General features: G+C 34.9%; 1 protein-coding gene across 12 annotated transcripts in view; it reads right to left on the minus strand.

The window, feature by feature from the left end:
• The window catches only part of SHLD2 (shieldin complex subunit 2), a 35115-nt gene that overhangs the window by 12521 nt on the left and 4189 nt on the right, over positions 1 to 18405 (minus strand). For 7 of the 12 annotated variants that reach the window (XM_065843051.2, XM_065843054.2, XM_065843052.2 and 4 more), the window contains 2 exons: positions 6076 to 6219; positions 819 to 3275 (listed from right to left, as the gene is read on the minus strand). In XM_065843051.2, coding sequence (XP_065699123.1) covers positions 819 to 2325 — 1507 coding nt within the window. In that variant the 5' untranslated portion in view covers positions 2326 to 3275; positions 6076 to 6219. Of the gene's footprint in view, positions 1 to 818; positions 3276 to 4287; positions 4327 to 6075; positions 6220 to 6375; positions 8328 to 16246; positions 16402 to 18405 lie in introns of those variants that run through there. The other 5 variants (XM_065843056.2, XM_071811770.1, XM_071811772.1 and 2 more) reach the window with 4 other exon arrangements.

The raw sequence follows: 18405 nt of genomic DNA on the forward strand, positions 1-18405 counted from the left end.
ATATATAAGCACTTAAAGAACTCAAGAGAAATATGTATTTTAAATTGTAGAAGTATTCAAAACAATTTAAGATTGTGTAATTTTTTGCATATTGCAAAACCTAAATGGCCAGATCACTATTGAGTTCCGGCCAACTCTAGCCCTAAATTAGGTGCAATATTGTTTTTATAGTACTGCATCCTCTTACATGAGATGTGCTCTCTTAAAAGAAAGAGGGTTTTCCTCCTGTTAGATATTGAAGAGTACAAAGGATTTATCAGAAGGAATTCTCATTATTAGCTGACACGTTATGAAAAAGGTGAACTGCAAGCAGCATTTTATATTTTTGCAGTTCATGTCAGTTTCTAATTCACAATACGATCCACCTCCAAATGCTAGTGCTAAGCTAAAGTTCTTCACAGGAGGAAAAGTATTTCTCATCCTGAGACTCAACATATCAGAATTTTCCAGTCCATCTGCTGGGTCAACAGCAGAGAATTACAAAAAAGCCTACAAATCAAATAAATAGTATATCTGGTTCGTAGTAGCACTTCTGCCTTTCAGTAACAAGTGTTTTAAAACACTGACAGGTTACAGAATACACCTGACTACCTATGGCACTGCTGTGTCTCAGGCCAAAGAGACAGGCAAACTTCTGTGGGGCAGTTGACACTCTACTGGCAGGATGACTGAGAATCCAAAGTGATGCTGAACAGTGTAATAAAGATACTTACAAATGCTCAGCCACAGTTCCAAATCAGTGCTTACATATTGTTCTACTTTAAACAGGCATTTTAAAGATCCACATTCTAAAAAAAGGCAAATAAAGGAATTCTCACCTGTAAGCAGTACAATATCCCCAGGAAACACAGTGAGTGACCAAAATGCAGCACCACGCCACAGCACCACCTTCCTCTCAATTCCTGACTGGTCAATAACTACAATTGTTGCTACAGGAATTTTACATGAAGATTTTGGTCTAGTCTTCACCTGTATTTCTTTGATATGACAAGGATGTACTACTGTGACTAAAACATTGTACTTTTGATTTTTGCAGCAGCAACTTCTAAGTGTCGATAGTTTGTTTTGAAGTTTTGTGAACTTCGTCATACTTTCTTGATCCACTCCCATCCCAGGACCAGCTGGAAAAGAATTCAGTTTAGCTCTCTTTGATTTCAGCTGCCCTTTAAACCCTGAATGAAAAATATGAGAGGAATCCTCACATTTGTGGGCTCTTTTAGAAGAGCTCTTACGAGAGCTGTCAACTTGAGAGCACAATATTCCTGAGCTCAATGGTTCGATATGGATTTCATTTACAAATGGCTCAGCAGGAGCATTAAGTTCTTGAGATTTCTCTGTATTATCCTGAGCACTTTCTTCTTGTTTTGTAGCTTCAAAGCAAACATCTTTCCCATCACCCTCAGAACTGAAGAGTTCAAGGGAACTTGTATACTCTTCCTTACATTCATTTTCAGCCACATTAAGACATGTTCTAACACCAGAGTCAAATTGGACATGATCACAATGTCCTTCTTCAGGTTTTTTGCCTGCTTTTGCTTCCAACAGTTTTATGATTCTCTTCTGCATCTTGTTCTGATCCTGTGCAAAAACAACCATCTGACTTGAAGTCATTATGCTATGAAATTCAGTATCTGTTGACACTGCAAAGTCTAAACAATCCTTTGGTTCTTCTTTTAGTTTTGATTCTTGATTTTGGGGGAGAAACATATTCAGATATTGACCTAGATGTTCATGGTGATCACTTCTACAATCTGATTGAACACACTGTCCCACAGACCTTAGATGTATGCTAATCTGCTTAGTACTGGCAACCAAATCAGAAATGTCAGAGCTGTTAACATCTAAATGATGAGCTTTTCTTTCTGTGAGGTCTGCACAACAGCCACGTGACTGTTTGTCCTGCACAGCTGACTCCGCACATTTTTGCTGAGGGTGGTGATCCACAGCCTGTACACACCTCTCTTTAGATATCTGACAATCAGAATAAATTAAGCTTTCAGTCTTCCTAGGTGTGCTGGTACAAGTTACTGCCACAGGTACAAGAGATGTCAAACATTCATTTGCTACTGTTAATCTCCCCTGTTCAGACTGCCAAGAGCTGTCATCATTTGTAGGAAGTGCTGCGACTAGAGAACTTTCTGCCTGAAACACCAAGTGGTCAGCACCTTGGACTTTTTCAGAAAAAAGAGTATGTGTATCACACAAACAGCAGAGTTCTCTCCATTTTTCAGCAGCAGGTGCTGAACTATTTTGCTCTGACACCTCCAGCAGGCTTGGAATACTGGGTGCTCCCACAAAAATATGAATTTGAGGTCTTTTGGACATTTTTGATTGCTATGTAAGTTTGACTTTAAACAATGTGGTTTATGCAATAAGCACAACACCAAATACTAGAAAATACAAAAAAAAATCATATTTGGTCTTTTCTTAATTTAAAAATACCTAAAATTCAAAGGAGTATTTCATTATTTAACTGGTAAAAACACTGCTACTCAAAGCCTATAAAATTAAATCTACAAAATAAAAAGTACAAGTTATTTATTGTGCCAAACTCACATAGAAAAATAAATTTACAGTAACTGGAGAGACATAGCAGATGCAGAATTATAGTGAAGTTCAATTTAATCTTAATTATTGAGCAAACATCTTCATTTACCATTGCTAATTAAAAAGCCTAATATGAATTCACTATTGAGAACCTTATTTGAATTCATGTGAAACAAATGTTTAAGAAATTTTCACAGCATAGTTAGGAGATAATCTAATCTCACAGAAAACTACAATTTCAACTAAATGATTAAAAATACTAGAGCTACTTAAAATTAATTTAAAAGTTTATAGTAATGCAATATTTTACATGCTGTTTCAGCACAAAAATACTGTATTAAGTGATGATTTTATGAAATTGAAGGTTTCAGAATATTACTGATAAATTATAATTATTTAGTAAGCACTAAGAGATCAGTAAAACTTGAGTAGATGATTTAGAATTTACTTTATTTCATTTATATAGCATCATACTACCCAAGAAGTTACTAGCTTTTCTAGCTATTTTTTAAAAGCCCACCTTACACAGCACAGAAGACCCTTTTTAAAAAAAAAAAATTCTGCTATAATATAATTAAAAAAAACTCAGCTACAGCTACAAGTGTTTGTTAAAATGCAGACACCTCGCTACATGTTTTGGGAGTGTTGTTAATAGAAGTTGCTGCAATAGGAAATTCTGCAGAGGTAAGAAACAGGACACCAGAAGCAAAATTTGGGAGGTAATCCATCTGCAAACAGAAGAAAAAGAGCACTGAAACAATACAGCATTGAAAAGTAAATTTTTCATTTAGCATGTATGAAATGAAAAGCCATCTTCCTAACAACCCACTAGGTGTCGATAAATCCACATGTTCATAAAGTTCGTAATAACATGGAAAAACAATAAATATCCTATAACACTGGTATATTATAGGCATAACTGGAAAAAACAATGTCTAATCCCTAAAATTAGATATATGTCATAACAGAAACAAACTACAAAAAATAGTGACAGGTATCTCTCAGTTTTATGCTCATTGCAAAACAAATAATACTATAAAGATCAGAGTATCCAAACTTCTGCAGTTGTACATTTAAATTTAGACTCACAAAAATGCAACTTTTAAGGACAATTCCCACACTTGTGAAAGTTTTAAGTCACATAATTAAAGAATGGTGATATACAAATAACTAAAAAGACAGAATTTACAGTTCAACAGTAAAATAATGCATCAGTTAAGAAGGGAAAGACAAACAAAAGTGACAGTGAGGTTGAATCCCTAAAGAAGTGACATTAATAAGTTTTGTAGATACAAGGCTGCCCAACACATGATGTAAAAAAACTTCAGTAACAGACCCAATGACAAACAGAAAATGTTACCACTATTTTAAATAAACTTTACAAGTGTAACCTAACAGATGAGATTAAATTTTTCCATTTCAAAACGTGCAAGTCTACTGATAGCTTTTTTCATTTGTTGTTCCCTTGGTTGCAGCCATTACAGATGGGTAGCTTTTCCTAATCAGATACTCTATAGTCAAACAGTATAAATGTCTCTTAATAAGGAGGCTGGAAGGAATAAAAGGTTCAAATTAATTACAAAAGATTTCTTCAAAATATGTGCTATTGTACAAAAGAGGTTGAACAGCAGAATTCTGATACAAGTCTGTGCCACTTCTAGAGAACTTGCATACCATGCAGAGACTAATAAAATCAGTTATTTCCAAACTGGGCTTTGGCAGAGTGAGCAGCTCCCTCACCTCAATCTTCAACTTATTCTACAAGAGCCCATCACTGACCTGTCACAGGTATAAGATACCATTTTAGTCTTACTGTCTTGTTAAAAAGTTCTCAAGTATTTGTGCATCAAGTTGCAAGGATATAGAAATCTCAAGTGAAGAAAAATATGTTCAGGACCACACAATTTGCCTACCTGCTTTCTGTGCCCCCAGAGTAAGCTTATAACAGAATTCTTCTAAGTTTTCTTATAAGGAAAAACAAAGAGTCAACTACACTGTGAATAAGCCCATAGAATACTTCAGTTCTTGATGAGTTCTGAGGACGCTAGAAGGACAATTTGGTTGCTAAATACACAAGATCATTAGAACACTATATTTAGAGGCCAGCTTACAACCTGGTGTTACAAGACCTTTCAGAGACTTTTGTATTCATAGCAAAGTTGGTGCTTAAGATGCCATGGTATAAAGAACTCAACTAAAATTAAAAAACTGTGAAGTGTCCTAGATTAGTTCATGTAAATATAATGCAGGGCTTTACATGCTGTACGAGAGCATTTTTTTCTACTTTAGTTAAATTATCTATGGGTAGGCAGGGGGTTAACTACACCAAAGATAAGAGGAGCTAAAGCTCAAAGATATAACCAAAACCTGAATGCACATATCCATTATACCTGTTAATTATTACACCATTTCTTAATTTGAGGAAAGGTGCTCTATTCATAATAGCCAATGAAAGCCTAGCTTTTTATCTCTGGAATGGTCAGAGTCTGATTGACGGGTCAATGATCTATTAAAAAACAGCGACTACATCAGCAACTTTTACATTTGCAGGACACTGGAACCAAATATACCTATTACAAGAAATACATTACGGTACATAGTGTACCTGACCTAAACAGTAAGACAGCAATTGTAAATTAAAAGGTTTTTAAAAATCAAACAACTATTAAAATAATTAGAAGTTTGACAATCTCTAGTGATTTGTTACACATAGGACAAAATTAAAAATAGCTTTAAAACTTCTCTTCCAGTTGCTAAATACTCCAGGAACATAGTGTGTTGCTACACATACAGCCTCAAATTACCCTTAAAATACCTTAGTAGTGTTCATAACTTCTATTCCATATTTCACTATTCATTAATATTATTCAATCACCATGATAAACACTTAAGCATTAGATCAAGGTAATTTAAAGACAGTGACACAGTTTCAACTTCCTATCACTCCTGAATATTAATGGTCATCAGATGTCTAAATCCCTGATTTTAAAAGTTACATTCTAATTTAGTTTCACTAAACCTTTACTGAAGCTCTCTACACTGAAAGTAAACCACACTAATCCCACCTCTGGAGAATTTTCTCTATGCCTGTTACACGCTACAGCTTCAATATACAAATACACTTACAGAAATAACAGACAACAATGCATCAGAAGACAAAGGATTAGAGCAATATAATCAAAAGTAATTTATTTCCCCCTCCAGAATTCTCATATATGGGTAGCACTGAAGTTTTTTGAGATAAAACCAGTATATTCTTTTAACTTGCAGCTTCCGTTTGGTACAGCTTGAAAATGAACATCCTGTAAGTAGTTAATCACTTGATTCCTACAACAGGCAAAAGCAATTATATTGTCCTTTATCTGCTGAAAAGCTGGCACTGTAGATTAAAAAATACATAAAGTACGATATTCTTTAAATTCCAGATTTTAAATTCTAATGTGAGCTTTCCCCTCCCTCGTTTGCAGGCTTGATTTTACACTTATCCTGTCTGTAGTATAAACAAAACTAAAGTACTGTCTCACTGACCTTACAACAGAAGAAATCAAGTTATTAATAGCCATCTTCAGAATATTTACTTTCAGTTCAGTTCAAGCTGTGGGGCTGTTCGGTTGGGATTTTTCACAGCAGTTCATGTCATACGATAGCAGAGTAGAAAATCTACTAAGACACCTGGTAACCAAAAGAAAACCAGAAATAAACCTCTGGATGCAGAATTCTGATCATATCACAGGAAACTCTTCTGTCACTTCTACCATGCTCCTCAAATCTTCCCTCAAAATTCAACTTTGTCTTTTTAAAAGCCAGGTACTGTAGCTGGACAACCACCTCAAAAAACTGAAGAAACAGCAAGCAGTGTAGTTAACAGTTTCACACACATAGAATCTCAAACAGTTTCCAAATGAAGTGATGAACACATTACATGTTTGCTTGCAACTTGTTCAAGAAAATAGAAGGATGATCTTTATGCCAATAACTCGTGGTGGCACTGCAAGTTAATCAATAGACCAGGAAAGCACCTATCTACCAAATCAATAAGAAGCTTAGTCCAAACATATATGTATTAGGAGGAACCCATTGCCCACTGGAAAATAAAAACTGCCAGAAGAAATCAAGCTAAGCAACTCCAAGCTGAAACAATATTATATTCTACGTAAGAGCGAGGGTTGTATCATATGGGTTTAAAAGATTATACCTGTAGGTGAATGGCAGCTCAAGGGGATTTAAGTGAATTGCTTTAGACTAGACTAGTGGGACCTGACTGGAAGTCAAGAGAATATGCATGTGGTAGAAAGTACATGTACATATGGGCAACTGGAGAAATGGATATGCTAGGTATTTATAGATCTTATTTTTGTCATTCTTTGTTTGTGATCATTACAGTCAAATATATTTTATCTAAATTTTAATACAAGATTTCAGGCAAAGACTGTAGTGTTATCTATAACTGACCTGTTTAACCAAAAGCAATTTTACTCCAAGTTGGTTATTTGGCTCACATAATGAAATAACATTTCTGAAATACTGTGCAGAGAGGCAGCTGTTGACTACACACAGTGCTATAGCAAGAATCCTGCTAGTCACTATCTAAAGTCACAAGCCTTCATTTGACTACAGCAGTACCTGTAATAATCAGTATAAAGTTATCTTTAAATACTACCCAAATATAGATCGACCTTGATGGAATTTCTTTTAGTACTTATTATTTATACTAAATATAGCAGCAATACTAATCCTTCCAGTGTTTAGTTCTTGCCACTGGCTATTACCAGAAGGCTATAATACCATTTGGCCTCAAGACAGGTAGAGCTAGTTTACAAATACAAAACCACTGTATTTGGCAATATACAGCCATAAACCAACATGTATCCAACTTCAGCAACAAAACACTATTTAGAATATGAAACGCCCATGATTTAGGCATTGCAATAGAAACCTTCATATACACTCCTACAGCATGAACAGGAAAATCAATAATTTAAACCAAAATCAGTGTTTTGATGAGTTCAGTTTTGAAAAGTTAAGTCGAAACACTGAATAAAAGGTTAGAAACATTAAGTTGCTCTTCATAACTATTTCTGAACTGTTAAAATAAATAACTCAGGCCAACAATCAAATGACATTGCTAACATTTAATGTGTACCTACTTGCCCAAGGAATGAAGGCCTGTGGTTTCTAAACTTGTGCCCTAAAATACTTTCCTTGATCTCAAATGAAGACATTCCTTCTGCAAATACAAGCTTGCATCATATAGAAGCATCTGCTCAGCGGTTTTACTTTAAAATTATTTTTTTTTTAATCAAGTGATGCAAAAGTCTTAACACTGATAATCCATTTTCAATTCAGCCACTGAGATGGTTTTCACTGTGTTTGAAAATCAGAGTAAAGGTAGAAGGTTTCTGTGATTAACTTGATAATTCTTTCCTCACTGCCTTTGTGTCTTGTAAAGTCTCCTTTTAAGTAAATGCTATTTATTGATTTTTCTTTTGCAATGCATAAAACCACATAATTAAGAAGATACAAACATACAGTGGCTGTTACAAACAAAAGAAGTTAAAAGTTCTGAAGAACAGTGACCTCTTAAATAGGAAAGAAAGATAAAGGTAAAAGGTCAAAGATATACAAAAGTGCTGTGCGTGTTTTGTTGAAGAACACTCATTCCCTAAATGCTTATTTTGGAGAGCTATTTAAACTAAACTGCTGTATCTTCTGTCAAGAAAGATATTCTTCCAGATATTTCAGCATCTTGAAAAAAGTCACAATATTAGAATGACATCATCATGACTTTTTTTAGAAGAATGTTTAAGTCTGCAGAAAATTATCCACAGGTATCCCTAGCAATGGAAATCTATTCTAGGACTTAAATCTTCTGATAAACTGAGGCTGACAAAACAATACAGGACCTAAGACAAAAGTGAGGCAATCGGCCAAAGAAACATGATAATATCCCTATTTCCATCACCTTAGCTGCCTGTAGATTTATCAGAATCAGAAGATAAAGAAACACACAAGTTATCAGGCTAGCATCAGGTTTTATTTTCTTCTTGTAAAAGCCTGTTTTCCTTAACTGCATTTTCTCTGACCAATCAGAAACATACAACTTTCTAAACTGAGAAACAATCTACTGGGCTTTGATTTAACACATTTCTGTAAAATATATTTCCAGAACAGCAAATACTTTTCAGCTTTAATTAGAAATGCAAATGCCAGAGCATCGCTATGATACTGTGCAACAGGCATTGTAATATTAATGAAGTACACTTTCCTGCACAAATCCATTGTATTTCTCAAAAAAAAAAGTTATTTATGCTTTAATCCTGTGAGTTGGTATTCCACATTATTAAAGTTATTGGTATTCACCTTCCACAACAGTTACATACATAAATGTGATTAACTGGTTATAGCATACAGATAACCATAATCAATGGCTGCTCTCTCAATTGCAGTTGCTTTAGTGGCCTGGGCAAGAGCATTTACTCCCCACACTACCATATTCTATGTGGTTTCCATGCTATAACAGGAAAAAAAAAAATTAAAATACAAAGCCATCACTATTTTGTCACCTCACTCAAAAAAAAAGATGAAGTTTTATAACAAGAAACTGGATGCTGACTGCACATTCATAGACAAATATGAGATATCAATGTTTTGGACAACAGCTGTAGGTAATGCTGTGCTTGTGTTTCTGTACCGTGGTAGGCAGGGTGTTGAAAATGTATCATTCATAAGTCTACTTAGGTGGGACAAATCAGTAATCTACTAGTGTTAGTAAAATGCCTTTCAGTCTCCACCACAAGTGGCTATGTTAACACTGGACTTGAACAGAAGCCACACTTCCTCTTGCATTTAAGGCAAGTCTGGTATATTTTTCATTTGTCAGCGTCACTAAACAATTCAAATTAGACATCTGTTAACTAAAAAAACAAACGAACACCCACCCAGTCAAATGAATCATACTAGGAGCACACAAGTCATCACTAGATCAAGACATGCTCCAAGGACATGCAAAACCAGGAACTACACAAGCAGCTCCAGAAAAAACCAGATGGCATATAAGTCCACAAGACCTCTTTAGACCAGCAGCTCAATCAGGAGTTCATTTACATCCTCACTGTTTATGCCGGATCTCTTCAGGAGGCAAAATATTTAACCCTTCTGTAAAGAGAAACAACAGCAAGTACTTTTTGGCAGGACTGAATCTATGGCACCAGACCTCTTCTAGTCTTTCCCCACCCTGAGCCACATTCTGCCCCTTTGATCTGTCTCTGTAGTATGCAACTACATCCCTCGTGCTATCATTAGTATATTTTGTGAGGTTCAAAGTAACTGGAATCTGGTATACTAAAGAGCTGATGTCCTCAAAATGTTCACATCTCAGGAAGATGAAAGCTGGCTTCGCAGAAAATTTCTGTAACTCCAAGGTCTCAAAAGGAAAGCTCATAACACATGCTTCTGATGTGAGCATTGTATTTTAAACAATCCCCTTGACAAATGTTAACTACCAGGCAGTACTGACTTTATATCCAAATCTCTAATATTACTGTTATTGAAAATGCAAAGAACTTTCCAGGATATCTTAGGATCCGCCTATTGCACACACTACATATACCTTCAGTAATACGCTTCAGCCTTAACAACTTCTGTCTAGAAGTTGAGGGGTTTAAGATGTTTTCAGAGATAAAGCTCCCTTAAGGAAATATAACCTTCAGACTTGAGCCAAGCTGGCTCCGTAGAACAGATGGTTCACTGCACACACTTGCTCCTTATTGTGGCTACAGATGCAACATAACCTACCAACCTTTCCATAGAACTGTATGAATGTCAGGCAAATCAATGTTCTTTCACAGGTATTATGGCTAAGGAGTAAAGTTCTTAATGTACTAGAGCACTGCAGAAAAATCAAGACCAAAATTTCTGAGTATTTTAAGTTAGTGAAAAGTACAGCAAAACTTCTCTAAGTGAAAATAAAGTTTTAAAGTCCTTTAGTGTTTACTTGACAAAAAATACAACACAAAGGAAATCAGCATTAGCTTTTTAATATATAAGCCTTTAATGTCAATGGTTTAGATAGATGTTAGTTTAGCCAATTGGTTAAGCTTTAACAGATAACAGGTGACACTGAGTAACTATCAACACAGCTGACTGAGCCAAAGGTGCCTTTTAGATGCAAATTTCCCTATTTCAAAGAGGTAACTTTTCTCTCAGACTTTAAGGCAGCAATGCACTTCAACAAGTTATTCAAAATAATTTGATTATAGTTGAAAAAAAAAAGTAGATCTGACTTCTATCCTACTATGTCCATAAAATTTAAATGAAACAGTCACAATTGAACAAAATCTGTGAATAAAATGTTTAAAACATGGATATGACCTGTACATATATCTACCCTTTTCCATGTTAATTCAGCTGTCTGAAAAGACCTCAAGCAAAAATAAAAAAACTGAAGGTATGTTGTTACAAGCCATCTTGGGTCTCCCTCTACTGTTTTAAGTCATAGTGCATAGCAGCACAACCACTGACAAAAACCTTCTTGTACCCATGTTCTCAGTGAAGATACATCATTTTCTTCACTTTCTATGTTAGAGACAACAACTCGATTGTTTTCTGTATCATGCTAATGTAACTACTGCTGTGTAGTTTCACTCAGTTGCCTTTAATTCAATAATTTTTAGAAATTATTTTATTACTTGCAGTACTACATAGTGCTCATTTGTGAGTTGTACTACACTAAGGAGGTGAGACCAGGCCCATCTGCCTGACTCACAGCTAATCTGATAAGTTTATTTCCTCCTCATCATTTTAATACCTGGGAACATTCTGCCCACCCATAACTCCTCCATCATGTGCTTTGGGAGAAAGTGCAGCCAACTGTATGCACATTTAACATGTTCACATACACCAGCAACCCACTTAGAGGAAAGCACCTTTCTTCAGAAAGAAGCTGGTGCTCTAGATGAGCAGTCTTACCACCAAACTAGATTGACAAAACCAGAAATACAAGAGCACGAAGAAACCACAAAATTTTAAGCTGTGTAACTTTCAAAGCTCCTAAAGTACAAAGAGTTAAGGATGGTTTATCTATTTATCCATTTGCTTTCATGCAGAAGCTGCTCCCATCTGAAGCAAAACTATAAATTGCTTCTAATTCAATATAATGAGGAAAGACACTCACTTCAGTTTACTTAATACTTTGTGTACTGGAATTGCAATCCTGTTTGCAAACACAATTTTTTCTGCCTGCCAAATATTGCAAGTTCTGTACTTGCTCTTTCATAGGATAGAAACAATATGACTGATAGCGTACACAAGGCCAGTGTGGCTACTAGCGTACTAACATAGTTTTTATCCATACAACCCCATGAGCTGCTATATAAAGCAAAAATCACAGTAGTCTTCAGAAAAATGCCAAAAGAAAAACACTAGTTGGAAGTTTTCACATAGAACAGAAATGGCAGTACCAATGTTAGAAATGTATCTGTAACAAGAATTCTGTTTAATGCCCCAATACACAAATGAGTTTGGTACTACAGTACCTCTGAATAGTCTTTTGTAACCTGCCCTTATTCTACAACAACTGACACACTTCTACAGAAAGACAGTTACAGCTATGTCTAACTCATGGCACTTCAGTTTCATGTGCACACAGGTGAATTTCACCTTCTGTAAAGACCTAAAAGAGGAAAATTAGAGGTAAAAAAAATTATGACTAATGCAGGGAGGTGAAGAAACACAGGGAACTTGCTACCCATTCCATATCAAACTACCGTATGTATTTCGCTAATGATTTCAGTAACTCCAGATTTTACTCCCTTCTGTTAGCAAGCATGTGGAACACAAATAATCAGCTATTGTAGTATTGAGCATAACACGTAGCGAATAAAGATACATTGGTTTTACCTTTCCCATAAATTTCACAAAAAAGATCTGTTTAAATAAGTTTACTTTAAAAGATTTTAAAATTAGCAGACAAAGTAGAAAACAAAAAAGCAATTACATTAAACATATGACCTATTGTCTTTCTCCAGAGATTAGTAACCTTCACAACCGACCAGAGAAAGCAATTCAAAAAGCAGTACAGTTTGTTCTACCTTAGCTAATGTTCTGAGTTACCTGACATCTCACTGCAAGAACTATATTGATGTTTACACTATATAAAGCTTTATCTTGCAGCTAGAACCAGTACACCTTCCAAGTTAATGGCAGTTTAGGAACCATGAGCTCATAACAACAAACATTAAGTGAAATATGGCAACATTTGATGTTAAACAATTATGAAACACTGGAGCAGAAGAAGAAAGAGATTAATAAAAAAACATAAAACCAAACTGCTAAGCTATCATATCAATCAGCACAAATCTAAAAAGCAACAAACAGAGATTCAGTTTATGGTATGGAAATGAAATTTTAAAAATAATTGAAAGCATCTTCCCCAAGATAAAGATAGTGTTCATTCATTAAATACAAGGTATCAGTGACAAGTGAGAATCAAAATATTATGTTAACTGAAAGCTTCTCTCTACAGGAACTTGTATGATATTACAACATATTATACTATATATTATGAACTGCTGCTGCCAACAGAAAAATCACGCAGAAAGCTGAATTGTCAGATAACAGAAAAAAATAGCAAGTGATGGATGGAAGGCTGTAACCTTCACAAAATAAGCAAGTGGAAGTACTTGATTTGATTAACCTTGGAAAAAAAAAAAAAATCCAAAGCAGTGTCCATTTAAACTGTATTCCTCATTAAAAAAGGCAAATATAGAAGAGACAAAGGTAACATCATAATGTATAAAAGAATTAAAAACTGTGTAATCATATTGTGTAGTCCTTAATTCTCTTATACATTAGGATGTTACTTCATGCTCCTTTCTCAATTTGGCAAACAAATAAGTTCTGCTCTCAAGAAAGTTAAAACTCTAACCCCAAATGGGAACCAGCTGTTAAGTCCCTTTACCTATGCCTATCTCTTTAATTTGAGAAACCCAAGGTTCAGAATACAAGTACTTACATTTTAAACAAGTGGAGAACTCACTCTGCGAATCTTTCATACCCACATTTTAAACATTGCACTATCATTCCCCAATGCATATTCTTTCACCTTTTGGGTAAGACACAAAATTATCCTTTTTATCTCAACTTTTCAGCTTACCATGGAGATTTTAACATTCATCAACTCTGGTTATCTTATGTCTACATCTGCAATTTTCTCTCTTTCTGCAATCTAAGACTTATTGTCCTCCTCAAATGCTTCTAGTCTTTACTTGAGGTCTCAAGTGCAGACTTATACCAGCATAAAAAAAAATCAAATTATTCAAAGCTCATTTTAACACAGGGCATCTGGTGCTAGTTTTTTGTTTGTTTAGATCTTGACCCTCATACACTATTTGATAGAGGTTCTTTCTTACCTTATATACTGTGCAGAACCTACAAACACAACTAAGCCTTAATTTTCAAAACATTAAGAATTACTTTAATTTTAAAGTTCTGAGGCAGTACACGATATTATAATGCAACTTTAAGACTCATACACTCAGAGAAAAAAAAGTGATGAGCACAACATTTGGCAAATAAGATATCTTTTTTCTTTTAGTTAACAGGCCTGTTAATTTCTATGACTTAAAATAACCTTCACTGAATTCAGCATGTAATAAACAAGAATAAATTAAACCTAAAACTCAATCACACTAATGGACTTGCACTACAAGTATGGATTCACTGGTAGGTGAGGCATGAAGTGTACAGGGGGAACAGAACAGTGAAGGAGACTGGCTTCTTCTTCCTTCCTTCTCTACTTTTATAGAGCATTTGTCACATGAGGGAAAAAGCTCAGTTTCTGTTTATATAGCCCAATGGTATGTTAATTTATATAACTGCTACATTTATTTATATAACTGCCACAATGCTAAGGTAGACTACAAACCTGAGATGAATATATAGCATACACTCTATTCAAGAAAGTTGATCTCTAGTGATACTGGTAAATTGTCCAAAAGTATACATTAGACTGCCTGCTAGTTTCCCTTTACTAAATTAAAGCCAAACACTAGCTTATCTGAAAAACTGATAAGACAAAACAAAAGCAATCAAGATAAGCTTTTACAAATTGCATGACAATTTTAACACATTTAGTCAGATGACAGCAGTAAATACTCCTCCTGAAATCAGAAAAATCTGTTACCAATAGTGTGCAGAGGCTCTACTTTACTGGTATTTCAAAATAAACTTACCTTCAACCTACTGAATTTCAAAAGAAAAAAACATAAAGACAGATAAACTAAACATCATCTTGCCAACATTGACAAGATTAGACAATAAATAATAATCAAGAAAAACTTAAACAGCACGAAATCTTCAGCTTGTTAATTAAAAGGCACACATCTAAATCAGATCATGTGGCAGTGCTGAGAGTTTATGGCAGCAATTGCAAACTGTTCTCATGCCAGCATCCCTTGGATGCTCAGTACATTTCTGGACACCACTAGGCCCATTCTGCCCTTGCTCCTTGAAGTGCCCACCGCTCCCACACCGGCACTGAGTAACAATGACAGCAATGACAGATACGTATGTTTTGCCACAATTCCATAAGCTGGCACTTATGTTTGACACTGCATGGCTATACGTTTAACATGAATGTCATATGACCACCTGAACACCATACATAACATACGATTTTAGTGAACTCCAGCACTTCCACAGAAATAAATTATTAATAAAACCAAGTCATTTGAATATAAGACACATCAAAAGGACTAGAAAAATACATAACTTTTTATAACACAGTGATTTTAAAAACCATTCAAATGGGCTCAAAATGGGACAATGTAATTAAACCAGAAGTATTTCTTATTATGACCTATTTTCCCATTCCAAGATTTCTCTGGGAAGAGATATATAACAGTGACTTTGTGCACTGGATCTCTACAATCAGTGGGCACCATGAACAATCTGAGGTCTGTGAAAGATGACTAAGAAAAGATATCACATTTTTAGGCATCCAGCATAACTAGTGACTTTATATTTTTAGGAAATCCATAATGTGTTGAAAAATATCAGTCAATGTACTCCTGGACTTTTCTGATGAACAATGCCAGTTTCAATTGTACCAACAAACTTCAGAGGCAATTCTTAATTTCTTTGTATTTGGGCTTCATCCACCAACATCTTCCAAATGGTTAACTATTCAGACATATGTTAACAGTATGGACTTCAATAACTGGTCTTCCAAAGTGAAAGAGGATAAAGCTGATTTTGTTAACAAAAATGTGAACAAAAGCATTACAGAAGACTAGTACTCTCTAGTTCATAAGAGCTTTAATGTTTGTTATTTAAACAATACACTTTGTTTATGTCAACAACTTCTGATTGCCAATTGAGTATTAAAGCAAGGAAAAAAAATGTTTTGCAGTTTCTGATGCTGTGATTCCAGTCTGTTAAGATCCTAGGCATAATTTTTAGCCAGACATTTAGCCAGCTAACAAGAACTGCAAAAAAAAAAATGTCAATTTCAATTGTAAATGTTACTTTCAAAGAATCCTTAGTTCACTCCTGGCAAACCATTCTTCCTACTATCTGTTGTTCACTGTATTGACTAAATGAGACAGCAATTCTCCCAAAATAGTATAATTTCCAGTAAATAAACTGACTAAAGCACTTTCCCTCCTAATCCTATTTAAGGGAACAAATCTCACATGCTCACCATGTATCCATGAAGTTTTTTATGCCTGTATACCTTGTCACCTTTCACATTACTGGCTCTTTCATCAGCTGATTTCAGACACATTTAACAGTTGGATGGGAATCTCAAATATGCTGGGTTTGGTAAAAGTATCATCCCCTCTTTTGTGTTTTAAACTGGAAATAAGGAAAAAGCAAGCAAAAGCTAAAGATTATTCCACAAAGACACGAAAGTGCTGTTTTAACAAATTCTCACTGATCCAGGAACTGAAAAGGCAAAGCCTTCACACTGACCCACAAAAGCCCCTACTACTTCAGGAAGGGACATGTTGACTGAAAGGTCACTGAAATTAGATTAATTTGTTATGACATCAGATCTGTAGCCTCCAGAGAAAGTTACTTTCTGTCCTACCCATCTGAAAACCAGACTGGGCATTACAGAAAGTGTTATAAAAAACATATTTTATATTTCTCAGTTATATTATCTGGCAGTGCCTATCAGTAATATATTGACAGTAACAGCACCAAAATATGTCACAGAAAATTTTTGCATATCTACAGACTGTCTAAACAGGAGATGAGGACATTATCTCTCCTGTATACATGAAGAGCTTTTTATATCTGTTTTGTCAGAGCTGAAGTAACCAGTTGGCAATATTCCTCAGTCACCATGCACAGCAACAACGTAAACAGAGGAGACAGACGGTCTTTAAAGCTGATAAACATAAGCACCACCACTTCTCATGGCAATCAAAGCTGTATTTACTCATGAGGTCGTTATCAGGATTTATTAAGTATTTTTTAACTTCTGCAGCAGAATTAACATTTTAAAATCTCAGGAAACTACCCTCTGACACTTGCTCTGAAATGCTTGCACAGTAGTCCACTTACTAAGGGTTTTCCAAGAGAACTGGGAACCCCTGTCAAATTTACGTTCTGGAAAATGGATTAATAATTCTACTGGGAGAATTGTAAAATAAGAACAATATCTTGTTGCAGAAGTTTTAGGAAAGTAAAAAATAATAAGTTTAAATATTATTTTGCTCAGCTACTGATCTTTTTGTAGCAATGCCTCAAATATAAAAAACAAGACCCTCACTTTAGACTAGCATCTCCTAAATTAAATCCTTGTTAGGCTAAACCTACCAACTTCTTACTTGTATAATTAAGAGCTTCATTCCCTATTTTTACAGGGCTACAGACAAGCAAAAAAAGTTACTACTTACATATGAACACTTTATACTTTAATTTAACAACCATGAAAATACTTTTATATATTATTTTGTATTAAGAGTAATATCAAATAATCAGACCACAGGTACCTAAGCAACTCACTAATAACACAAACTATTGGAAGCTTTAAAGTCTTTATCTCAACAGGAAATAATTCCGATACCTGTTCTCCAACTTTGCATATTACACAAAGTACATCTCAGATTTGATGCATATGCAAACGTAAATTCCGAAGCCTGCCTGAAAAACCACCAAATTCAGGTTCTTTTGTATCAAGGCAAAGGGAGCAAATACAGAAAACCTGACAGTCTGCTCTCCACTTTTGGTATGGCTGAACACAGCTGAAACTATTTATTAAGGAAAGAAAAATCATCCCATGGGCCTCAGTTAAGGTATTCATAGGTCTTTACCAAAACTTTAAACTCAGCTTACTCCTCGGTCTCTAAACTGAGAAAAGTATAGATACCTTATGCTGCCAGTGAAACAGCTTTTCATCACCTTGAGTCTCTAATTTGTTGTAAAGAGACGACCAAAATAAAGATTTCTAGTCAAGTGTTCATTTTGTAAAAGTGCTTATATAGACAGATCACAAATTAAAGGAATCTTCTGGAATTTATCTAATTCATGTGTTGTCTCTACTAGCGTCTTACAGAGCGAGCTCTCTAGCAACACTGAAGCTAGACAACCCATGTCACTTCTCATTTCATTCCTATTGTATACTGGCTTGTCATAAAAAAGGAAGAATATCATCAAGAAATGTGGAACTTACAATATAACAACTTATCCACAAATTTTGAATTTGTGAAATAAAATTAGGCTCAGATTACATTAATAATTCTTTAGATTCTTTAGGCTGTACTATATTTTATAAAAACATACAAATTTAAAAGAACGCAAGCTTTATCAACGTTACCCACCATTATCCTGAAGACTGAATGTGAGAACATT

This window comes from Patagioenas fasciata, chromosome 8, assembly GCF_037038585.1.
Source record: "Patagioenas fasciata isolate bPatFas1 chromosome 8, bPatFas1.hap1, whole genome shotgun sequence".
In the NCBI taxonomy this organism is placed as follows: Eukaryota; Metazoa; Chordata; class Aves; order Columbiformes; family Columbidae; genus Patagioenas; species Patagioenas fasciata.